Genomic DNA, 18,272 nt, shown 5'->3' with positions numbered 1-18,272 from the left:
GAGTCCTCAGGTCAAGAAGGGAACCTGGACAGTGGCTGGACAGCATGGAACGAAGTTGATGGTTAAGAAGACGAATAGAAAGGTAGAAACAATGAAGAAGAAAGAGACTGCTACAGGACGTCCGTGCTACAGGACGAATGTGAGTCTACTACGAACGTTATGACGAACGACATCAAGGATGGTAAAACATTGTTGTTGTTGGGGATAGCCAGGTTAGGTACATGGATAGGGCCTTCTGCTTGAAGGACAGGAGTAGGAGACAGAGGGTTTGATTTCCTGGGGCTGGGATGGAGGATATTGTAAGCCGGCTTGACAACATCATGAACGGTAATGGGATCAATCCTATTATCTGCCTCAGTGCTGGTGGCAATGATGTAGGCAAGCGTAGAAGTGGGGATTTAGTTAAAGGTTCAGGACAGCTATAGACATAATTAGGAAGAAGGGAGGGGGGCGCCCTGTTATATGTGGCATTTTGCCAAGAAGAGGTGTTGGTAATGAATGGTTGCCCAGAGAAATTAGTATTAATTGTTGGCTGGATAAACACTGTAAGGATAATGCAGTACCATTCATTGACAACTGGGACAACTTCTATGGCCGAAATGACATGTATGTCAGGGATGGGGTTCACTTATCCAGGGCAGGAGTGGGTTTTCTTGATAGCTCAGTTGAGGGTGTTGGTAGGACTTTAAACTAGGATTAGTTAGAGGTATGGGTTTAGAAATGGAAAATAAAGAGTGTCGAAACATGGATTTAGGCTTTGAAATTATAAATCTTAATAGTAACAAGGAAAGTAATAGGTATAGTGGAAGAACAGAAAGGAGCAGGAAGGGTAGAAAGAAAGGAGGTCCTTAAATATATATTACACAAATAGTCGTAGTGCTAGGAATAAAATGGACGAGTTGAGATTAGTTGCTAGTGCAGGTAACATTGATGTATTTGCCTTAACTGAGACGTGGTTCAATACGAAAAATCGGGACATGCCTGATGAATGTCACATACAGGGTTTTAAATTGTTCCAAGTAGACAGAAGTATCGGGAAGGGGGGTGGGGTGGCACTGTTTGTCCGAGATCGCTTTAACTGTTGCATAAAAAAAAGAGTATAAAAATCTGAAATAACACATACAGTCTCTCTTTGGATAGAATTTTCAGAGCGGCATGAAAAATTGATTTTAGGTGATATATACCGTCCCCCAAACTTAGACAGGGTCCAAGGAAGACTACTATGGGAGGAAATTGTTAAGGCGACAAGGCACGATAATGTAGTAATTCTAGGAGACTTTAACTTTAGTGAGATTGATTGGAATTTCTTGACTGGGAATTTAGAATCTAACGACTTCTTAGAAGTAGTTCAGGATTGTTTTTGAAACAGTTTGTGACAGAACCTACAAGGGGAAATAACCTGCTTGATTTGGTTCTGTCAAACAAGGAAACCCTTGTGAATAATTTAGAAAATACAGAGGAACTCGGCGCAAGCGATCATAAATCAATTACCTTTAGCATTGAATGGAAGTATGATAGTAGGGATAACTCTAACAGTCCCAGATTTTTGCTTAGCATATTACAATGGGCTTAGAGAACACTTGTCATCTGTGGACTGGGGTAACGAAGAGAGCTATCAATATGACAGTTTTCTGAACACTATACATGCTGCCCAAAGAACATTTATCCTGTATAAAGAAATTAGATCGAATAGAAATGACCCAAAATGGATGAATAATAGGCTCAAATATCTTTTAGGGCAGAAGGGAATTTATACACGTATCAAAAGAGGTGAGGGTCATCTTATGAATCAGTATATTGACATTAAGAGGGACGTTAAAAAGGGGATAAGAAAAGCTAAACGAGACTATGAAATTAAAGTTGCTAGGGATTCGAAATCTAACCCTAAAAGTTTTTTCCAGGTTTATAGAACAAAAGTTAGAGATAAGATAGGTCCCCTTAAAAATAATTATGGAGTTCTTACTGAAAAAGAGAATGAAATGCGCTCTATTTTTAATAATTATTTTCTCTCGATTTTTACTCAGGAAGAAACTAATAATATCCCAATAATTAGTTTTTTTGTGGGTCTAAGGAAGATAAATTATGTAATTTCACAGTTACTAGTAATTTGGTTATCAAACAGATAGACCGTTTGAAGCAAAATAAATCGCCTGGTCCTGATGAGCTTTTTTCAATGGTTCTTAAGGAATGCAAAATAGAACTTTGTGAACCTTTAACTAATATCTCCTCAGTGATTACCTTCATGGTAGATCTCTAAGTGTAGTTCTCAATGGAACGGAATCAGCAAGACATCCTATTGGGGCAAGTGTTCCACAAGGAAGCGTGCTGGGACCATTGTTATGGAATGTCTATTTCAACGACCTTCTTCATCTCATCCCAGAATCCCATGCATATGCAGACGATTGTATACTGACATTCACTTTTCCAAGAGAAGAAATGCCAGCTGCTCTAAGCTACATCAATCACCAGCTGAGAGCTATATCAGCTTGGGGAAATAGATGGCAAGTAACATTTGCACCTGAGAAAATGCAAATGATGATCATCTCTAGGCACCATGATGGTAATGCTGGTGCAGTAGTAAGGATGAATGGGAGGGTGTTGGCACCTGGAGAAGTTGATATCTTTGGGGTGAAATTTGACTCCAAACTAACCATGAAGAACCATGTTGTAAATCTTGCAAACAAGGCAGCCAGGAAGCCTACAGCACTTCGCCGTATCTCGCATCTGCTTGACAATAGGGGTTGTAAGATTCTGTACGAGGCACAAGTACGCTCACACCTTGAGTATGCTCCACTTTCTTGGTTTGCCTATCCCCCCTCTCATCTGCGACTGCTTGACAGAGTAGAGAACAGAGCAAGACGTCTCATCTCTCGCCTGGACTCATCCTGGATAGATCTGTCATTTCAGCAGAGCCTTCAACACAGGAGGGATATAGGTGGCCTTACTGTTATGTACAAGGCCAACATTGTCAAAGTACCACACTTGGATCCACTTCGGGGACAGCGTGAAACAAGCATTTATGCCACAAGAAGGGCAGAAAGCAGCAACTTCACTGGCTGTACACTTCTCCAGAACATCACTCCATCTGAGATCTTATATACCCAGGATGACTCGGGTATGGAACACATTCGTAGAGCATAATGATGTCGACTAGAAAAAGTCAGTTGATCAAATGAAAATGCTGGCCCACAGATGGCTCCAACTTCATCCTGTTCCATACTTGTATGTCTCATAACAATAAAAATGCTTTCAAATGAGCTGATGTAGGTAACAGCTCTTAGCTTGCCAATAAAGTTAGGAATCCTTAACCTGTAAATAGCTTGTCAATAAAGCTAGGAATCCTTAACCTTGTCAAACCCTGTGTAAAAAAGAGAGAGAGAGAGAGAGAGAGAGAGAGAGAGAGAGAGAGAGAGAGAGAGAGAGAGAGAGAGAGAGAGAGAGAGAGAGAGAGAGAGAGAGAGAGAAAGAGAGAGAGAAATCCTTGTCTCCAACAAGAACACATTTCTCACCGGCAGTATGTGACGAAGCCTACAGATCAGCCTTGGCTCGGCTTTCGTTGTCGAGAGGCTGCTACTGCTAAGTACAAGGCTTGGAGAAGGTATAAGAGGCATTCCGCTGTCTGTAACGGGAACCTGCACAGGCAAGTCTGTTGGTGAATGGAAGAAGCCTAAAAGTGGGCCATCTCTAAATAGGAGGCTGACACAAAAAGAAAGTTGGCAGGTAGAGTGGGTTCCAGAATTATTCCACCTCTAAATCGGCACAATGAGATGCTCTTTACCAGCAGTCAGGAAAAAGCTGACTTCTTCGCCAAACACTTTGCTGCCAATATGAAAGTTCCTGATCCTGCAAGGAAACCTCCTTGGCTAACCACAAGAACTGTGCCAAACTTGTCAGTGGTGACGATAAGGCGGGATGAAGTGTATCTTCTCTTTAAATCGCTGGACAAAGAAAAGGCTATGGGCCCAGATAAGTTGAGCCCAAGATTGCTGAGTAGATGTGCAGACCAGCTAGCAGCGCCTCTAACTCGCAGCTATCAGCACTGTCTAGCACAGTGTAAATGACCTTCTCTGTCGAAAGAGACAAATCTAGTCCCTGTTCACAAAAAGGAAGAGCAGAGCGGAAATCAGCAACTACAGGCCAGTGTCACTCCTGTTAATCACTGGCAAGATGCTTGAGACAATAATCTCATGGCAGATGACAACGTATTTTGACTATCACTCATTTCTTTATCTACGTGGTTTCAGAAAAGGTCACTCTGTTGCTGATCTGCTGTTAAACCTCTCCACTAAATGGCACCAGTCACTTGATGAATCCAAAGTCAGCTGTACAGTAGCACTGGACATAGCTGGTGCTTTCGACACCAAGAACTCTTGGCAAAACTGTAAGCTCCGGGAATCGCCGTCTCTGCACTATGCCTCCTCAGTGATTACCGTCAATGTACTTCTATAAGCGTAATTCTCAACGGAACAGTCAGCAAGACATGCTATTGGTGCAAATATTCCACAGGGAAGTGTTCTTGGGCCATTGTTATCAAATGTCTCCTTCAATGACTTTCATCTCATCCCAGAATTCCATGTATATGCAGACGACTGTATTCTGACATTTGCTCACACACTTGCTCTCAGTGTCGACGAATTTAAAAATAAAAAAATTCTTATGAAGTAATAGAGAATCTTTTTCCGATGGTAATGACACCAAAAGTACGAAATTTGATGGAAAACTTACGGAATTACGCTCTCTCGAAGTTAGCGCTCTCGGCGATATTTACGCATCGGCGATTTTATCCATTTTGAGTCCTATTTTCGGCCAATTCCATTGTTCCAGTTGAAAAACTCATAGCTATTTCGCTAGAATTCCATTTGTTCTATCGATTGAGTACAAGAAACAGCCCATTTACCGATTTCAACTACCCAATACAATGATCAGAAATTGGTAATTTGGCCAATTTCATACGCACTTCAAGTAAGGCCAATTTCAAAATACGGGCCAGAATAAACAATGCAGACATTCCTAGCACTAAAACAACATTTTTTTCTGTTCATTAGTAACATCTCCAGACCCCTCTTATATTACGCTTGCTTTCCATTTTGAATTTTTATTCACACAAAAAATAGAAGATTTACTGTTATGCAGTCTACTGCATTATTATAAAAATAGTATAAATAATATCAGCACATTTGTGAAAGCATATTAGACCCAACAGTTAACGTGTATTGGATGCATGATGTGATTTGTTAACTCTTGAATATCGGCAAAAATCGAATATTTCCGCTAATTTGATCTCAATTTCAAGGTACTTTTAGTCAAAAACCATTCAGAATTACCTCTATTTCTGTAATATATCGTCCATTCTATCAAATGAGACCGAGAAAACGAGAATGTAACCATAAATACCATACGAAAATACACCACAAAGTCGAAGTTTTTTCTCTCATGCACTGAGTGCTTCAGGATCTTTTTTAATACTGTGCACACTGACCACTCAGACCCATTCTCTCATATGCAGGCATACCAGCTTTCTCCCGCAAGACTGGAAGCCGCTAGAATTTTGGCGTAATATTACGGCATCAACACTGGCTTGCAATCCGTAATATTACGGCACCGACAGTGAAAGGGCTGGGCACTATGATGGAAATGCTGGAGCAGTGATAAGAATGAATGGGAGAGTGTTGGTACCAGGGAACGACGTTGATATCCATGGGGTGAAATATGACTCCAAACTGACTATGTAGAACCACATTAAATCTTAAAACAAAGGGGCCGGAAAACACAGTATTGACTCATACATCTAAAAAAACGTGGTTGAGATTCTATAAAACCCAAATTTTCCACATCAATTATGCTCCACTTTCTTAAATTGCTTGCCTTCCATTTCATCTATGATTTCTTGACAGAATATGGAACAGCAAGATGCCTCATCTCTTGCTTGGACCCAGCCTGAATAGAACTGTCATTTTAGCAGAGCCTTCAACACCAGATGAATGTGGCCTTACTGTCATGTACAAGGCCAATATTGTCAAAGTACCACACTTGGCTCCACTCCAAGGACACCAAGAAGATGGGCAGCAAAAAGCAACTTCATTCTGCGTATACCCTTCTCCAGAGCGTCATTTCGTTTGAGATCATTTATTCCTAGAATGACTCGAGTCTGGAACATGTTCCAGGCTCGACATCAACGAAGTAATGTCAGTTGATGAAATGAAATCACTGACCCACAGATGGCTCCAAAACACATTAATTGTCCAGGGCCCGGAACTGTTCATCAGCCTCCCAGCTGGAATGAAGGGAATCACCAATAATCCCCTAGCTGCTTTCAGGAGGGAGGTAGATAGATACCCGATCAGCCGGGCTGTGGTTCGTACAATGGACTATGTGTGGCCAGTAGTAACAACCAGCATTAACAGACCCTGATCCACCGGAAGGCCTGGTCAAGGACTGGGCCGCAGGGGCGCTGACCCCCGGAATACCCCCCGGTACCTAACTTCATCCTGCCCCTTTTTTTATTATCCCCGCGATTCCCCCCAAAAGGCAGGGTCCCCCGAAAAAAAACTTTCCCTCATTCCTCCATCCTGTCTTGCAAAAGGGGCCCCCTCATTTTTTGCTGAAACTTACCCCCCCCTTCAATGCACCTTATTTCCCCCATCTCGGACTCAATCAAACCCGTTCCTGCCCCTTCATAAATTTATTTTCTCACCTCAACAGCATCAAGTTTCCTTTTCTCCTTCCTCCTATCAAACCCCTCCCCATCCCTGGGGAGTCCCCCCCTGCCCCCTCCTTCCCCTCCCCCAAACCTTTTTGGGACCCTCCCCCGCATTCCTTCACTACAGACGATCCCGGTCCCCCTTTTTTCCCCCATTTTTTCTCATGCCGAACCACCTCAACCCTTCCTCGCCCTCTCGACAAAAGTTTTGTAATCTACCTCCCCCCTAACTTCCCAAAATAAATTCTCATTATATTCCCCACACATTGCCCCCCAGACACTCCCCCCTCCCCGCCCTTTTCCTCGCTGCAACATTCGTCACCCCTGTTTTACACCCATATAAAGCATTTGTAAACTTCTCCTACACCCCCCTTTTCCCCAAAGGGCAAAATTCTTTGTCTCCACAGACTCCTAATCCCCTACCCCTTTTTCCCCCCATCAATTCTGTTCCTCATCTTTCATGCCCCTCCCTAAAGTCCCTCCCAAATATCTGAATACATTCACCTCCCCCATACTTTTCAATCTGATTCAATCTTTCATCCTAAACTTTTTTTTATCCTCATAACACTCTTTCCTGTATTCACTTTTAATTTTCTTCTTTTGCACACCTAAAATTCATCCCCAATCCTCAACTTCTCTTAAATCTCCAGGACAGTGTCATAGAAACAACGAAAATCCCTTTAGTTTGATTCTTTTCTTTTTAACCCCCCCTTTGCCAAAACCCCTTTACTTCTCTTTTATCTATAAAAATATTCAAAGTGACATCACACATCCTTGTCTAAGGCCCCTTTTCGGGAAAAAATTTCTCTCTTTCCCCACTCTAACTTGGGCCTCATTCCTCATAAAAATCTTCCCGCTTTTTAACCCATCTTACCTAACCCGCACATCCCCACATTGCCCCTTCCTCTGTCAACGCCTTTTCCAAATCCCATTGCCAAAAATCTTTAGCCTTATCAAAAATTTTTCCTTTTATGTTTCCCGGAAAATGGTCCCCCCCTACCTTTCCTAAAGCCTCCTTGTTCATCTGTATCCTGTTCTCCATCTTACTCTTAATTCTTTTTTCCCCTACCATACTTTAAAGAAATCACAGACTTATCCCCTATAATTTTTTCACTCTCTTTTGTCCCCTTTCTTTAAAAAAGAAATGCATTCTTAACCTGGTCCTTACCCTCTTCCATCATTTATTTAAAAAATACCAAACCCTAAATATATCCCCCCTCTTTTAATTTCTTTTTATTCAATCCCCGGGTGCCTTACCCCCCTTTTTTTACCTACTGCCCCACGAACTTCCCCCCCCTCCAACTCCTTTCCCCCTCCTTTGATGTTATTCCCTTTTTCCCTTCCCAAGCTTCCCTATCTTCATCAACATTTAACAATTTCCCCAAAATTTCCCCCCAAATCTTAATACCTCTCTCCCAAATAACTCTCCCCCCTTTTTTTAACCCAACAAACCCTTTTTGTTCTCTAGGCTTCCAACTTTTAATCCCCCCAAAATTTTTTCTTATTTTCAAAAAAATTTGTTCTTTTCATCTCACCCACTCCCCATTTGCTTTTTTTTACATTTGTACCCTCTTTTCCTCTCTTGTTCTCCATATATCTTCCCTCCTTGCATCTCTTCTCTTTGAAAAACTTCTCATATAAACCTTTTCTCCCTTACTACTCTTTTCATCATCTTCCACCAATCGCTCCTCTTCCTCCCCCCCCCTTTCCTGTAACCACAAATTTCCCTGCTAAAACCCCTTTTCACTACTTTTTTAAATCCCCATCCCTCTTCGCCCCCCATTGCCTTTTCTCATTACCCCATCTATCCCCCAAAAATTTTTTATATTTTTAAAACTGCCTCCTCTTTTGGTTTAAAAACCCTTTCCCACCTCTCTCTTCCCTGATGCTCCTATTCCCCTTTTACCCCATCTACCCTTTTTTTCCCGGTTATTTCAACTAAAAAAGTGACCCAATATATCTTGGCCCCTCAAACATGTTCACCCTAAAGTCCTCCAACAGTCTTTTTATCTCCCAAATCCCCAAATCCGCAAACTACCTTTTTGTCTTTGCCTATATATCATACTTTTTTATTTTTTTTCTTAAAATATGTATTCCTATAACAAAACCCCCCTTTCTATAAAAAGTTCAATCAAAGGGCTCCATTATCATTTACACCTGGCCCCCCAAAAGTTACCTCCCCCCCTCTCAAAAGTTTCTCCTTTTTGCATTCAGACCCCTTCCACAATTACTCCCCACTTGGTTAAAAACCCCTTTCATTCATTAACATCCCCCAGAATCTCTCTCTCTCCTCTTTCCTCTCTTCTCCAGGTGCATACACACTTATTAGGGCCCCCTTTTCGCACCCAAAATTTTACTTTAACCCAAATAATTCTTAATTTACACATTTCAAATTCTTTTTTCCCCTTTCCCATAACTGATCCTTCAACATTACTGCTACCCCTTCCTTTGCTCTAACCCCTCAGATCTCCCGATTTTTAAACCCTTTTTTCCCCCCCCAAACCCCCCACCCCTTTCAGCTTTTTTGTTGGGCTAGGACATCCCAAATTCTTTTCATTCCTCCTTTAGCAATCATCTGTTTCTTGTCATCCCATTTTCATCCACGCACATTCAAGCATCCCAGTTTTTTAAAGTTTTCTTCTTCTCTTTTTTTTGTAAATGTCTACAGGAGAAGGGTTACTTCCAAATTTTCCCCCCGGCATTCCCGTTGCCTCATGCGGCCTGGGTTATGGAGGGAAAAAAATTTTTTTCCACTTCCCCCCCTGGACAATGAAAAAATAAAAAAGAAAAGAAATATTTGAAAAGGAGAAAAAAATAGATGTTTGTATATATATATATTAAATATTATATATATATATATATATATATATATATATATATATATATAAATATATATATATATATATATATACATATATATATATATATATATATATATATATATATATATATATATATATATATATATATATATATATATATATATATATATATATGCATGTGCGTGTCTGTGAAGTGTGACTAAAGTGTAAGTAGGAGTAGCAAGATATCCTGTTATCTAGCGTGTTTATGAGACAGAAAAAGAAACCAGCAATCTTACCATCATGCAAAACAGTTACAGGTTTCTGTTTCACAGTCATCTGGCAGGACGGTAGTACTTCCCTGGGTGGTTGCTGTCTACCAACCTACAGTTCTTGTAAATCGAGTTAGGAACCTTAAGCTAACCATGTATAACCCTGTGTAAAAGAGAGAGAGAGAGAGAGAGAGAGAGAGAGAGAGAGAGAGAGAGAGAGAGAGAGAGAGAGAGAGAGAGAGAGAGAGAGAGAGAGAGAGAGAGAGAGAGAGAGAGAGAGAGAGAGAGAGAGAGAGAGAGAGAGGAGAGCACAGGCAATGGGGTCGAAGAGGTATGGGGTAGGTTTAAAAATGTAGTGTTAGAGTGTTCAGCAGAAGTTGTGGTTACAGGAAAGTGGGTGCGGGAGGGAAGAGGAGCGATTGGTGGAATGATGATGTAAAGAGAGTAGTAAGGGAGAAAAAGTTAGAATATGAGAAGTTTTTACAAAGTAGAAGAGATGCAAGGAGGGAAGAGTATATGGAGAACAAGAGAGGTTAAGAGAGTGGTGAAGCAATGTAAAAGAGAGCAAATGAGAGATGGGTGAGATGTTATGAACAAATTTTGTTGAAAATAAGAAAAAGTTTTGGAGTGAGATTAACAAGTTAGAAGCCTAGAGAACAAATGGATTTGTCAGTTAAAATAGGAGAGGAGTTATTAAATGGAGAGTTAGAGGTATTGGGAAGATGGAGGGAATATTTTGAGGAATTGTTAAATGTTGATGAAGATAGGGAAGCTGTGATTTCGTGATAGAACGGAGAAATAACATCTTGTAGGAGTGAGGAAGAGCCAGTTGTGAGTGTGGGGGAAGTTCGTGAGGCAGTAGGTAAAATGAAGAGGGTAAGGCAGCCGGGATTGATGGGATAAAGATAGAAATGTTAAAGCAGGTGGGGATATAGTTTTGGAGTGGTTGGTGTTATTATTTAATAAATGTATGTAAGAGGGTAAGGTACCTAGGGACTGGCAGAGAGCATGCATAGTTCCTTTGTATAAAGGCAAAGGGGACAAAGAGAGTGCAAAATTATAGGGATAAGTCTGTTGAGTATATCTGGTAAAGTGTATGGTAGAGTTATTATTGAAAGAATTAAGAGTAAGATGGAGAACAGGATAGCAGATGAACAAGGAGGCTTTAGGAAAGGTAGGGGGGGTGTGGACCAGGTGATTACAGTGAAACATATAAGCGAGCAGTATTTAGATAAGGCTAAAGAGGTCTTTGTGACATTTATGGATTTGGAAAAGGCGTATGACAGAGTGGATAGGGGGGCAATGTGGCAGATGTTGCAGGTGTATGGTATAGGAGGTAGGTTACTGAAAGCAGTGAAGAGTTTTTATGAGGACAGTGAGGCTCAAGTTAGAGTATGTAGGAAAGAGAGAAATTATTTCCCAGTAAATCTGTTGTTAAACCTCTCCACTAAGTGGCACCAGTCACTGGATGAATCCAAAGTCAGCTGTGTGGTAGCACTGGACATTGCTGGCGCTTTCGACCGGGTGTGGCACCAGGGCCTCTTAGCAAAACTTCAAGCACTGGGAACTGCAGGCTCTACGCTATGTCTCCTCAGTGATTACCTTCATGTAGATCTCTAAGTGTAGTCCTCAATGGAACGGAATCAGCAAGGCATCCTATTGGGGCAAGCGTTCCACAAGGAAGTGTGCTGGGTCCACTGTTATGGAATGTCTACTTCAAAACGACCTTCTTCATCTCATCCCAGAATCACATGCATATGCAAGACGACTGTACACTGACATTAACTTATCCAAGAGAAGAAATGCCAGCTGCTCTAAGCTACATCAATCACCAGCTGAGAGCTATATCAGCTTGGGGATAATAGATGGCAAGTAACATTTGCACCTGAGAAAACGCAAATGATGATCGTCTCTAGGCATCATGATGGTAATGCTGGTGCAGTAGTAAGGATGAATGGGACGATGTTGGCACCTGGAGAAGAAGTTGATATCCTTGGGGTGAAATTTGACTCCAAACTAACCATGAGGAACCATGTTGTAAATCTTGCAAACAAGGCAGCCAGGAAGCTTACAGCACTTCGCCGTATCTCGCATCTGCTTGACAGTAGGGGTCGCAAGATCCTGTACGAGGCACAAGTACGCTCAGACCTTGAGTATGCTCCACTTTCTTGGTTTGCCTGCCCCCCCTCTCATCTGCGACTGCTTGACAGAGTAGAGAACAGAGCAAGACGTCTCATCTCTCGCCTGGACCCATCCTGGATAGATCTGTCATTTCAGCAGAGCCTTCAACATAGGAGGGATGTGGGTGGCCTTACTGTTATGTACAAGGCCAATATTGTCAAAATAGCACACTTGGATCCACTTCGAGGACAGCGTGAAACAAGCTTTTATGCCACAAGACGGGCAGAAAGCAGCAACTTCACTCTTGCTGTACCCTTCTCCAGAACATCACTCCATCTGAGATCATACATACCCAGGATGACTCGAGTATGGAACACATTCGTACAGCATAATGATGTCAACGAGATAACGTCAGTTGATCAAATGAAAATGCTGGCCCACAGATGGCTCCAACTTCATCCTGTTCCCTATTTGTATGTCTCATAACAATAAAAATGCTTTCAAATGAGCTGATGTAGGTAACAGCTCTTAGCTTGCCAATAAAGTTAGGAATCCTTAACCTGTAAATAGCTGTCAATAAAGCTAGGGATCCTTAACCTTGTCAAACCCTGTGTAAAAAAAAAAAGAGAGAGAGAGAGGTTACCTTATTCATAAAATTTAAATGTTGATGTACGTGCAGTTGAAAGGTTTTAAACCTAAGCACCCAACTCACCGGGGGTGTAGGTGGGATTGATGGTGGTAGCGACTGCACTAACAGCCAAGGTACCCATGAAAACCACAGGGTACTCCGGAGAGTTGGGCGACAAGATGGCCACTATCAGTTTAGTGGGGTCTGAAACTTCTGAGTTATCTCTAATGAGCTGCTGAAGCATCCCACCAAATCTCATGACTCCGTCTAACAACTTTCCATAAGTGTATCTTCTGCCTGTAATCCCGCATTCCTGCGCAAAAAAAAAAAGAAACTGTTTTACCTGCAGCTCAGGCCAACTAGTTAATAAATAATTTTGCTAGGAAGAAAAATTATTTTAACTAGTACGTGAAGATTATCAGTCAAAACTTGAACTAAATCTTGTGGAATAAAATATATTTTATTTGTAATCGTTAAGAAAATGTCACATAACGGCATATAAAAAACAAAACAAAAAACAATAATACTTACAATAGCAGTTTTATGCGACCACTTATGAATCTCGGAGAAAATATATTGTGCGAATGGAGTGTAGGGCATGGGTACTTTCGGGTGCTGCGACTCCACTACATATCTCAAGCTCTCCGACGTCTCACTAGCCGGAGGGAGAGTAAATTTGATTTAAAACTGAACAGTTGTGAGATTATTGGCACATATTTGTGCAATAAACACCAGAGAGCTAAAAATTTAGAGACGTGCCCCTCTATGTCTACCAGTCACCTGATCCTCGGAACAGCTTGTGAAGAAAATTGAGTTAGGAATCGAAAGGTTTCAAGTTCTATTTTTCTGTTTCCACCTACCATGGTTTAATTGAATATCCTGATCACCTGTTTTTGACTTTATCTACATAATACATATATATATATATATATATATATATATATATATATATATATATATATATATATATATATATATATATATATATAAATATATGTTATTGCTGTCCTTACTGTTGAACAGCGGTTTAGTGCCGATAAAGGTAGCGTAGGTAGCAATGATACGGCCGGGGACTAGTTTGGCTTTAATCGGGTAGGAGTGAGTACACAACGGGCAGTGTGAGGGAGTGACCGCAAGCCAGTCCGTGGAGGGGGAGTACTTGTGTACGTCAAGTCGGTCGGTCCAGGAGTGAGAGAGGGTGATGAGGTGAACACGTGACTGCTAAGGCTGGAGATGACGCCGTGACGCCTATGTCCAGATTTTGTGGGAAAAATCTAGGACGAAGATCTATCTCAGGTCCCGTCAAGACGCTGGGAGTAACAGATAACTCTTTAGGCCAGCAGGTGCGTTGGATGACGACGGATGATGTTGACTGGCGTCGACCGATGGTGTTGACCCCTCCACCCTGAAGAGGCTCACAATGCCGCTGACTCCGCTGTCACCACTGTTATTGCTGTTCTTACTGCTGAACAGCGGTTTAGTGCCGATGAAGGTAGCGTAGGTAGCAATGATACGGCCGTGGACTAGATTGGCTTTAATTGGGTAGGAGTGAGTACACAACGGGCAGTGTGAGGGAGTGACCGCAAGCCAGTCCGTGGAGGGGGCACCTGTGACTAACACGTCGGTCGGTCGAGGAGTGAGAGAGGGTGGTCTGTGCTTCCCACCGACCTAGGTAGGCCTACAGAGGGCAGCACTGAATGCCGCGAAATATGAACTAGTCAGAGCAGACGGCTAGGCTGTGTGCTCTGACAGTACAGGCTGTCTACATATATATACATATATATATATATAATATATATATATATATATATATATATGTATATATATATATATATATATGTATATATATATATATATATATATATATATATACAATAAGATCACAGTAAACAGGTGATATCACAATATGCAGAACAACCACTGTGAAGAAATAGAGAAGTCGCGAAAGCGCTTGGAATTTCACTATTTTTTCACAGTGGTTGTTCTGAATATTGTGATATCACCTGGTTACTGTTTACAATATTGGAGAATATGCTGGACCTCATCTTCACTAACAATGATGATTTGATACGAAATGTCATCATATCACAAACAATATACTCAGATCACAATATAATAGAGGTCCAGACATGTATGCGGGGAGCCCCTGACCGACAAAATATGATCAGTCACGAGGGAACCTTCACCAAATTCAACTTCAATAACAAAAACTTAAGGTGGGACCAAGTAAACCAAGTCCTAAATGATATGAACTGGGAAGGTAGACTAAGCAACACGGATCCTACCCTATGTCTAGAACAAATTAACTCTGTGGCACTTGAGGTATGCTCAAGGCATATTCCCTTAAGGAAAAGGAGGAGAAGATGTAAACTAGAAAGAGAAAGACGCTCCCTATACAGGTGAAGGCAAAGAATAACAGAACGGCTGCAAGAGGTCAATATATCTGCAATACGTAGGGAGACACTGGTCAGAGAAATAGCAAACATCGAACAAAAGCTAATGGAATCTTATAGGAGTCAAGAAACTCGAGAAGAACTAAAAGCCATAAATGAAATTGTAAGAACCCCAAAGTATTCCTTTTCTTATGCCAAATCAAAGTCTAGAACAACATCCAGTATTGGGTCGCTGCTTAAACGAGATGAGTCCTACACAGATGACAGCAAAGGAATGAGTGAACTGCTCAAGTCCCAGTATGACTTGGTTTTTAGCGAGCCACTAACCAGTCTGAGAGTCGAAAACCTAAATGAATTTTTTTATGAGAGAGAGAGACAGAAGTTGGTAGTGTGGAGAAATTTTCTCCAGGAGGGGGGTATCAGCCCCCTTCAGCCCCTTTCAGCCCCTTTCAGCCCTGAGGGGCCCAGCCCTCTCAGAAGGGGCAAGCATCTTGTTTACTGCTACAGCAAGTAATTTATCCTAGATGCAGTACGAGTATGCGATGTGGTCAAGCGACCTTGCAAGAATCCAATGTTGCAAAGTGTAGTTTAATAAGAGACAGTCCATCTCTTACCTTAGCAGGACAATTAAGGAAAATCCTGCTCCCACTTTATTACCATGGTAAAGATAGTGTACATTGTTGTTTATGCTTAAGACAGCAAGAATCAAGCATTCTGCTTTGCTTCATGGAGGAAGTGGCAAGGAAGCAAAAAGTACTAGGTCAGCTTTTCCTTTATGTGCTAAGGGCAATGATGGTGAAGGATGTTGTGGCGTCTTCAGATTACTTTTCACTCTACTGAGAGTCACAATGACGCCAGGATAACCAACAAAGAACACTGATCCATGCATTAGTGTGAACTAAGTGTCTCACAAAACACGATAAACACTTACATAGAAGTGTGATCAACTTCTTAGTGATATTGTGTGAACAATTATTGATGAACAGTGTAACAACGAGTGTTGCGATCCATCAGAGTGTAGTGCGACATTCTTCAAAGAACACTATTCTTCAATCAACTCAACGGATATCCGGGCGTAACTATGGGTCAGATACATATACCCAGGTAAGTGTTCTAACTCGTAATGTACTACTATTGACTGCGCAGTTGAGTCGAAGTTACGAGTTAGTCACTTATCATAAACCCCGGTGATATGCGGACCATTGAGTCCACACAAGTAAGTTTGTCAGCCATCAGTGAATGAAATATGCTGACGTAACACCCCCTAGGGGTAATTTATTTTTACATAATATTCATTCCAGCCTGTTGCGAAGTGGCTACGACAACTTCTCAAGACCTCGACTGCAGGGGCGGCTGTGTAGGCGATGTAGCTGTGTAGCTTAGTTCCCCGTATATTTAATCTTTAACCTTAGCTGGTAAACCATTACTCGACAATTTTGGTCGTGCTCGAACCGGATAAAGGCCACACTGTGGTCAAAATATATTGTACTAGAGTGTACAAATAACCTACGCGCCAAGGTCCTTCGAAAAAAGCTGTAAAACTAGTGTTTTACAATATAAATCAGTATAAATGAGTCCCTCCAGACTCAATCACAGAGAATGGGCAGCCAAAAGAAAACGGGCGCTCACCCAGCGTTCACCCAAAGAAAACGAGAGCTGGGTGACTCACCCAACAAGAAAACGGGGGATGGCACCCGTCATCGACTGCTCCCAAGCTCGAGAAACGCTGACGATAGCAGCAACCCAACTGATGTTTAGTTTGTCTGAGTGTATATACACATAGTGTTTATAATGTTTATAGACAGAAATTAAGAGACAAGATTGTGTTTATGTTTGCTTCTTATAGATTTAACTGTTATATTAAAGCAAACTATATATAAAATGTAAGCTTTCATATATGTGTAAGTAATATTCACGTGTGATTTACAGTTATACAGTGACATTTATAGTGTATAGTGAATGAAGTGTATAACATCGTTATTTACGATTAATCATCGTGGTCAGGCTGACACAGCAAACTCAAGCCATAAACACCAGCCATATGTACTCTGTACCCTTCATGGTCATTGACCCTGAGGTTAAGCTTAGTGGGTCAGTAGTGTCTGACTCGATTATTGCTGACTTAAGCATAACAAAAACTCAGCTGTTTATAGCAGTACAGTGTTTTTTAAACACTCTAAGTGTGGTGCTAGAATTTTCAGTATACCATTAAAATGGCTTGTTTGAAAACTCAGTTTCAGTCTTTACAGACTAAGATTACACAATTAGAAAATCTAATTTCAGTCTGTATAGGATTAACTCAAGATACAAACATAGATTTTGATGATCTTGAGGTCAAATTTGAATTACTTACACAACGTCTGGAAATAATTAATTCAGACTATACAAATTATGAAAATAAATTTCTAGAATCAGATCCATCTGAGGATGAAATTAAAAATGTTTTGGATACTTTTAGTAATCAACAATTAAGGTGGACAGGAGTACAGGCTATCTGCCGCAAAACTCTGTCACAGAGACCTACTGTAACTAGTGGTCAAACACCTGTTACACCTGTAACAACAACAAGTGTCCCATTACCAAGCTTACCTACCTTGTCATTACCTATTTTCCAAGGTCATAATTATGAAGAATTCATTAGTGGTTTTCAATCCATAGTAAATTCACGAACTGACATAGATGAGATTGCTAAGTTCAATTATCTTAAATGTCTTGTGAAGGGAGAACCCTATGAACTGATTAAGTCATTTCCGGTGGTTAAAGGCAATTATCAAATAGCCTTACGTGTCTTAGCAGACAATTACTTTGATGCTGACAAGGCCAGAGTTAGACATGCAGTCTTAATATCAAGCTTGAAGCCACCCAAACATTGTTTTTCAGACTTACAGGCATTTAGAATCACATTAGACAATAGTCTCAGATCTCTAGGTGCTAAATATGACCTAAGACAATGTGATTGGTTTATCAGTGGTATTGTACAGGATAAGTTGTCACCACAAACTATTGAACGATTAAATATTATGTTCAATAAACGCTATTTCACTTGTGAAGAAATTAGCAATGGTTTACAAACAATAGTTTCATGCATGCAAGCAACGAGACAAGATGAAAAATCCACAAATCCTGTGGATAATAAACCTTCAACTCAGTATAAAAAGAGTATACCTACTCCCACTAAACCACAGAATGGGAAATCCCATATAGGCATTTATCAAGCTGTGAATACAACAGACAGTAAACAGACTGTCACACATAAACGTACTCCAAAATGTGTACTTTGTGATGGAACACATTGGGCACAGTATTGTAGTCAATACACATCAATGGAGGCACGTAAACAACGTGTTCATCAGCTGA

The 18,272-nt window shown here is 41.0% G+C and overlaps 1 protein-coding gene across 1 annotated transcript in view; it reads right to left on the bottom strand.

The window, feature by feature from the left end:
* Nucleotides 1-18,272, bottom strand: part of LOC128691897 (probable 4-coumarate--CoA ligase 3) — a 105,378-nt gene that overhangs the window by 71,953 nt on the left and 15,153 nt on the right. The window contains exons 2-4 of the mRNA XM_070085600.1: nucleotides 13,054-13,177; nucleotides 12,592-12,835; nucleotides 3,510-3,667 (exon numbers count right to left, since the gene is read on the bottom strand). Coding sequence (XP_069941701.1) covers nucleotides 3,510-3,667; nucleotides 12,592-12,835; nucleotides 13,054-13,177 — 526 coding nt within the window. The remainder of the gene's footprint in view (nucleotides 1-3,509; nucleotides 3,668-12,591; nucleotides 12,836-13,053; nucleotides 13,178-18,272) is intronic.

The sequence above is a fragment of the Cherax quadricarinatus genome, chromosome 1 (assembly GCF_038502225.1).
Source record: "Cherax quadricarinatus isolate ZL_2023a chromosome 1, ASM3850222v1, whole genome shotgun sequence".
Taxonomy (NCBI): domain Eukaryota; kingdom Metazoa; phylum Arthropoda; class Malacostraca; order Decapoda; family Parastacidae; genus Cherax; species Cherax quadricarinatus.
The sequence above is the reverse complement of the archived record's forward strand: the minus strand, read 5'-3'. Positions and strand labels throughout refer to the sequence as shown.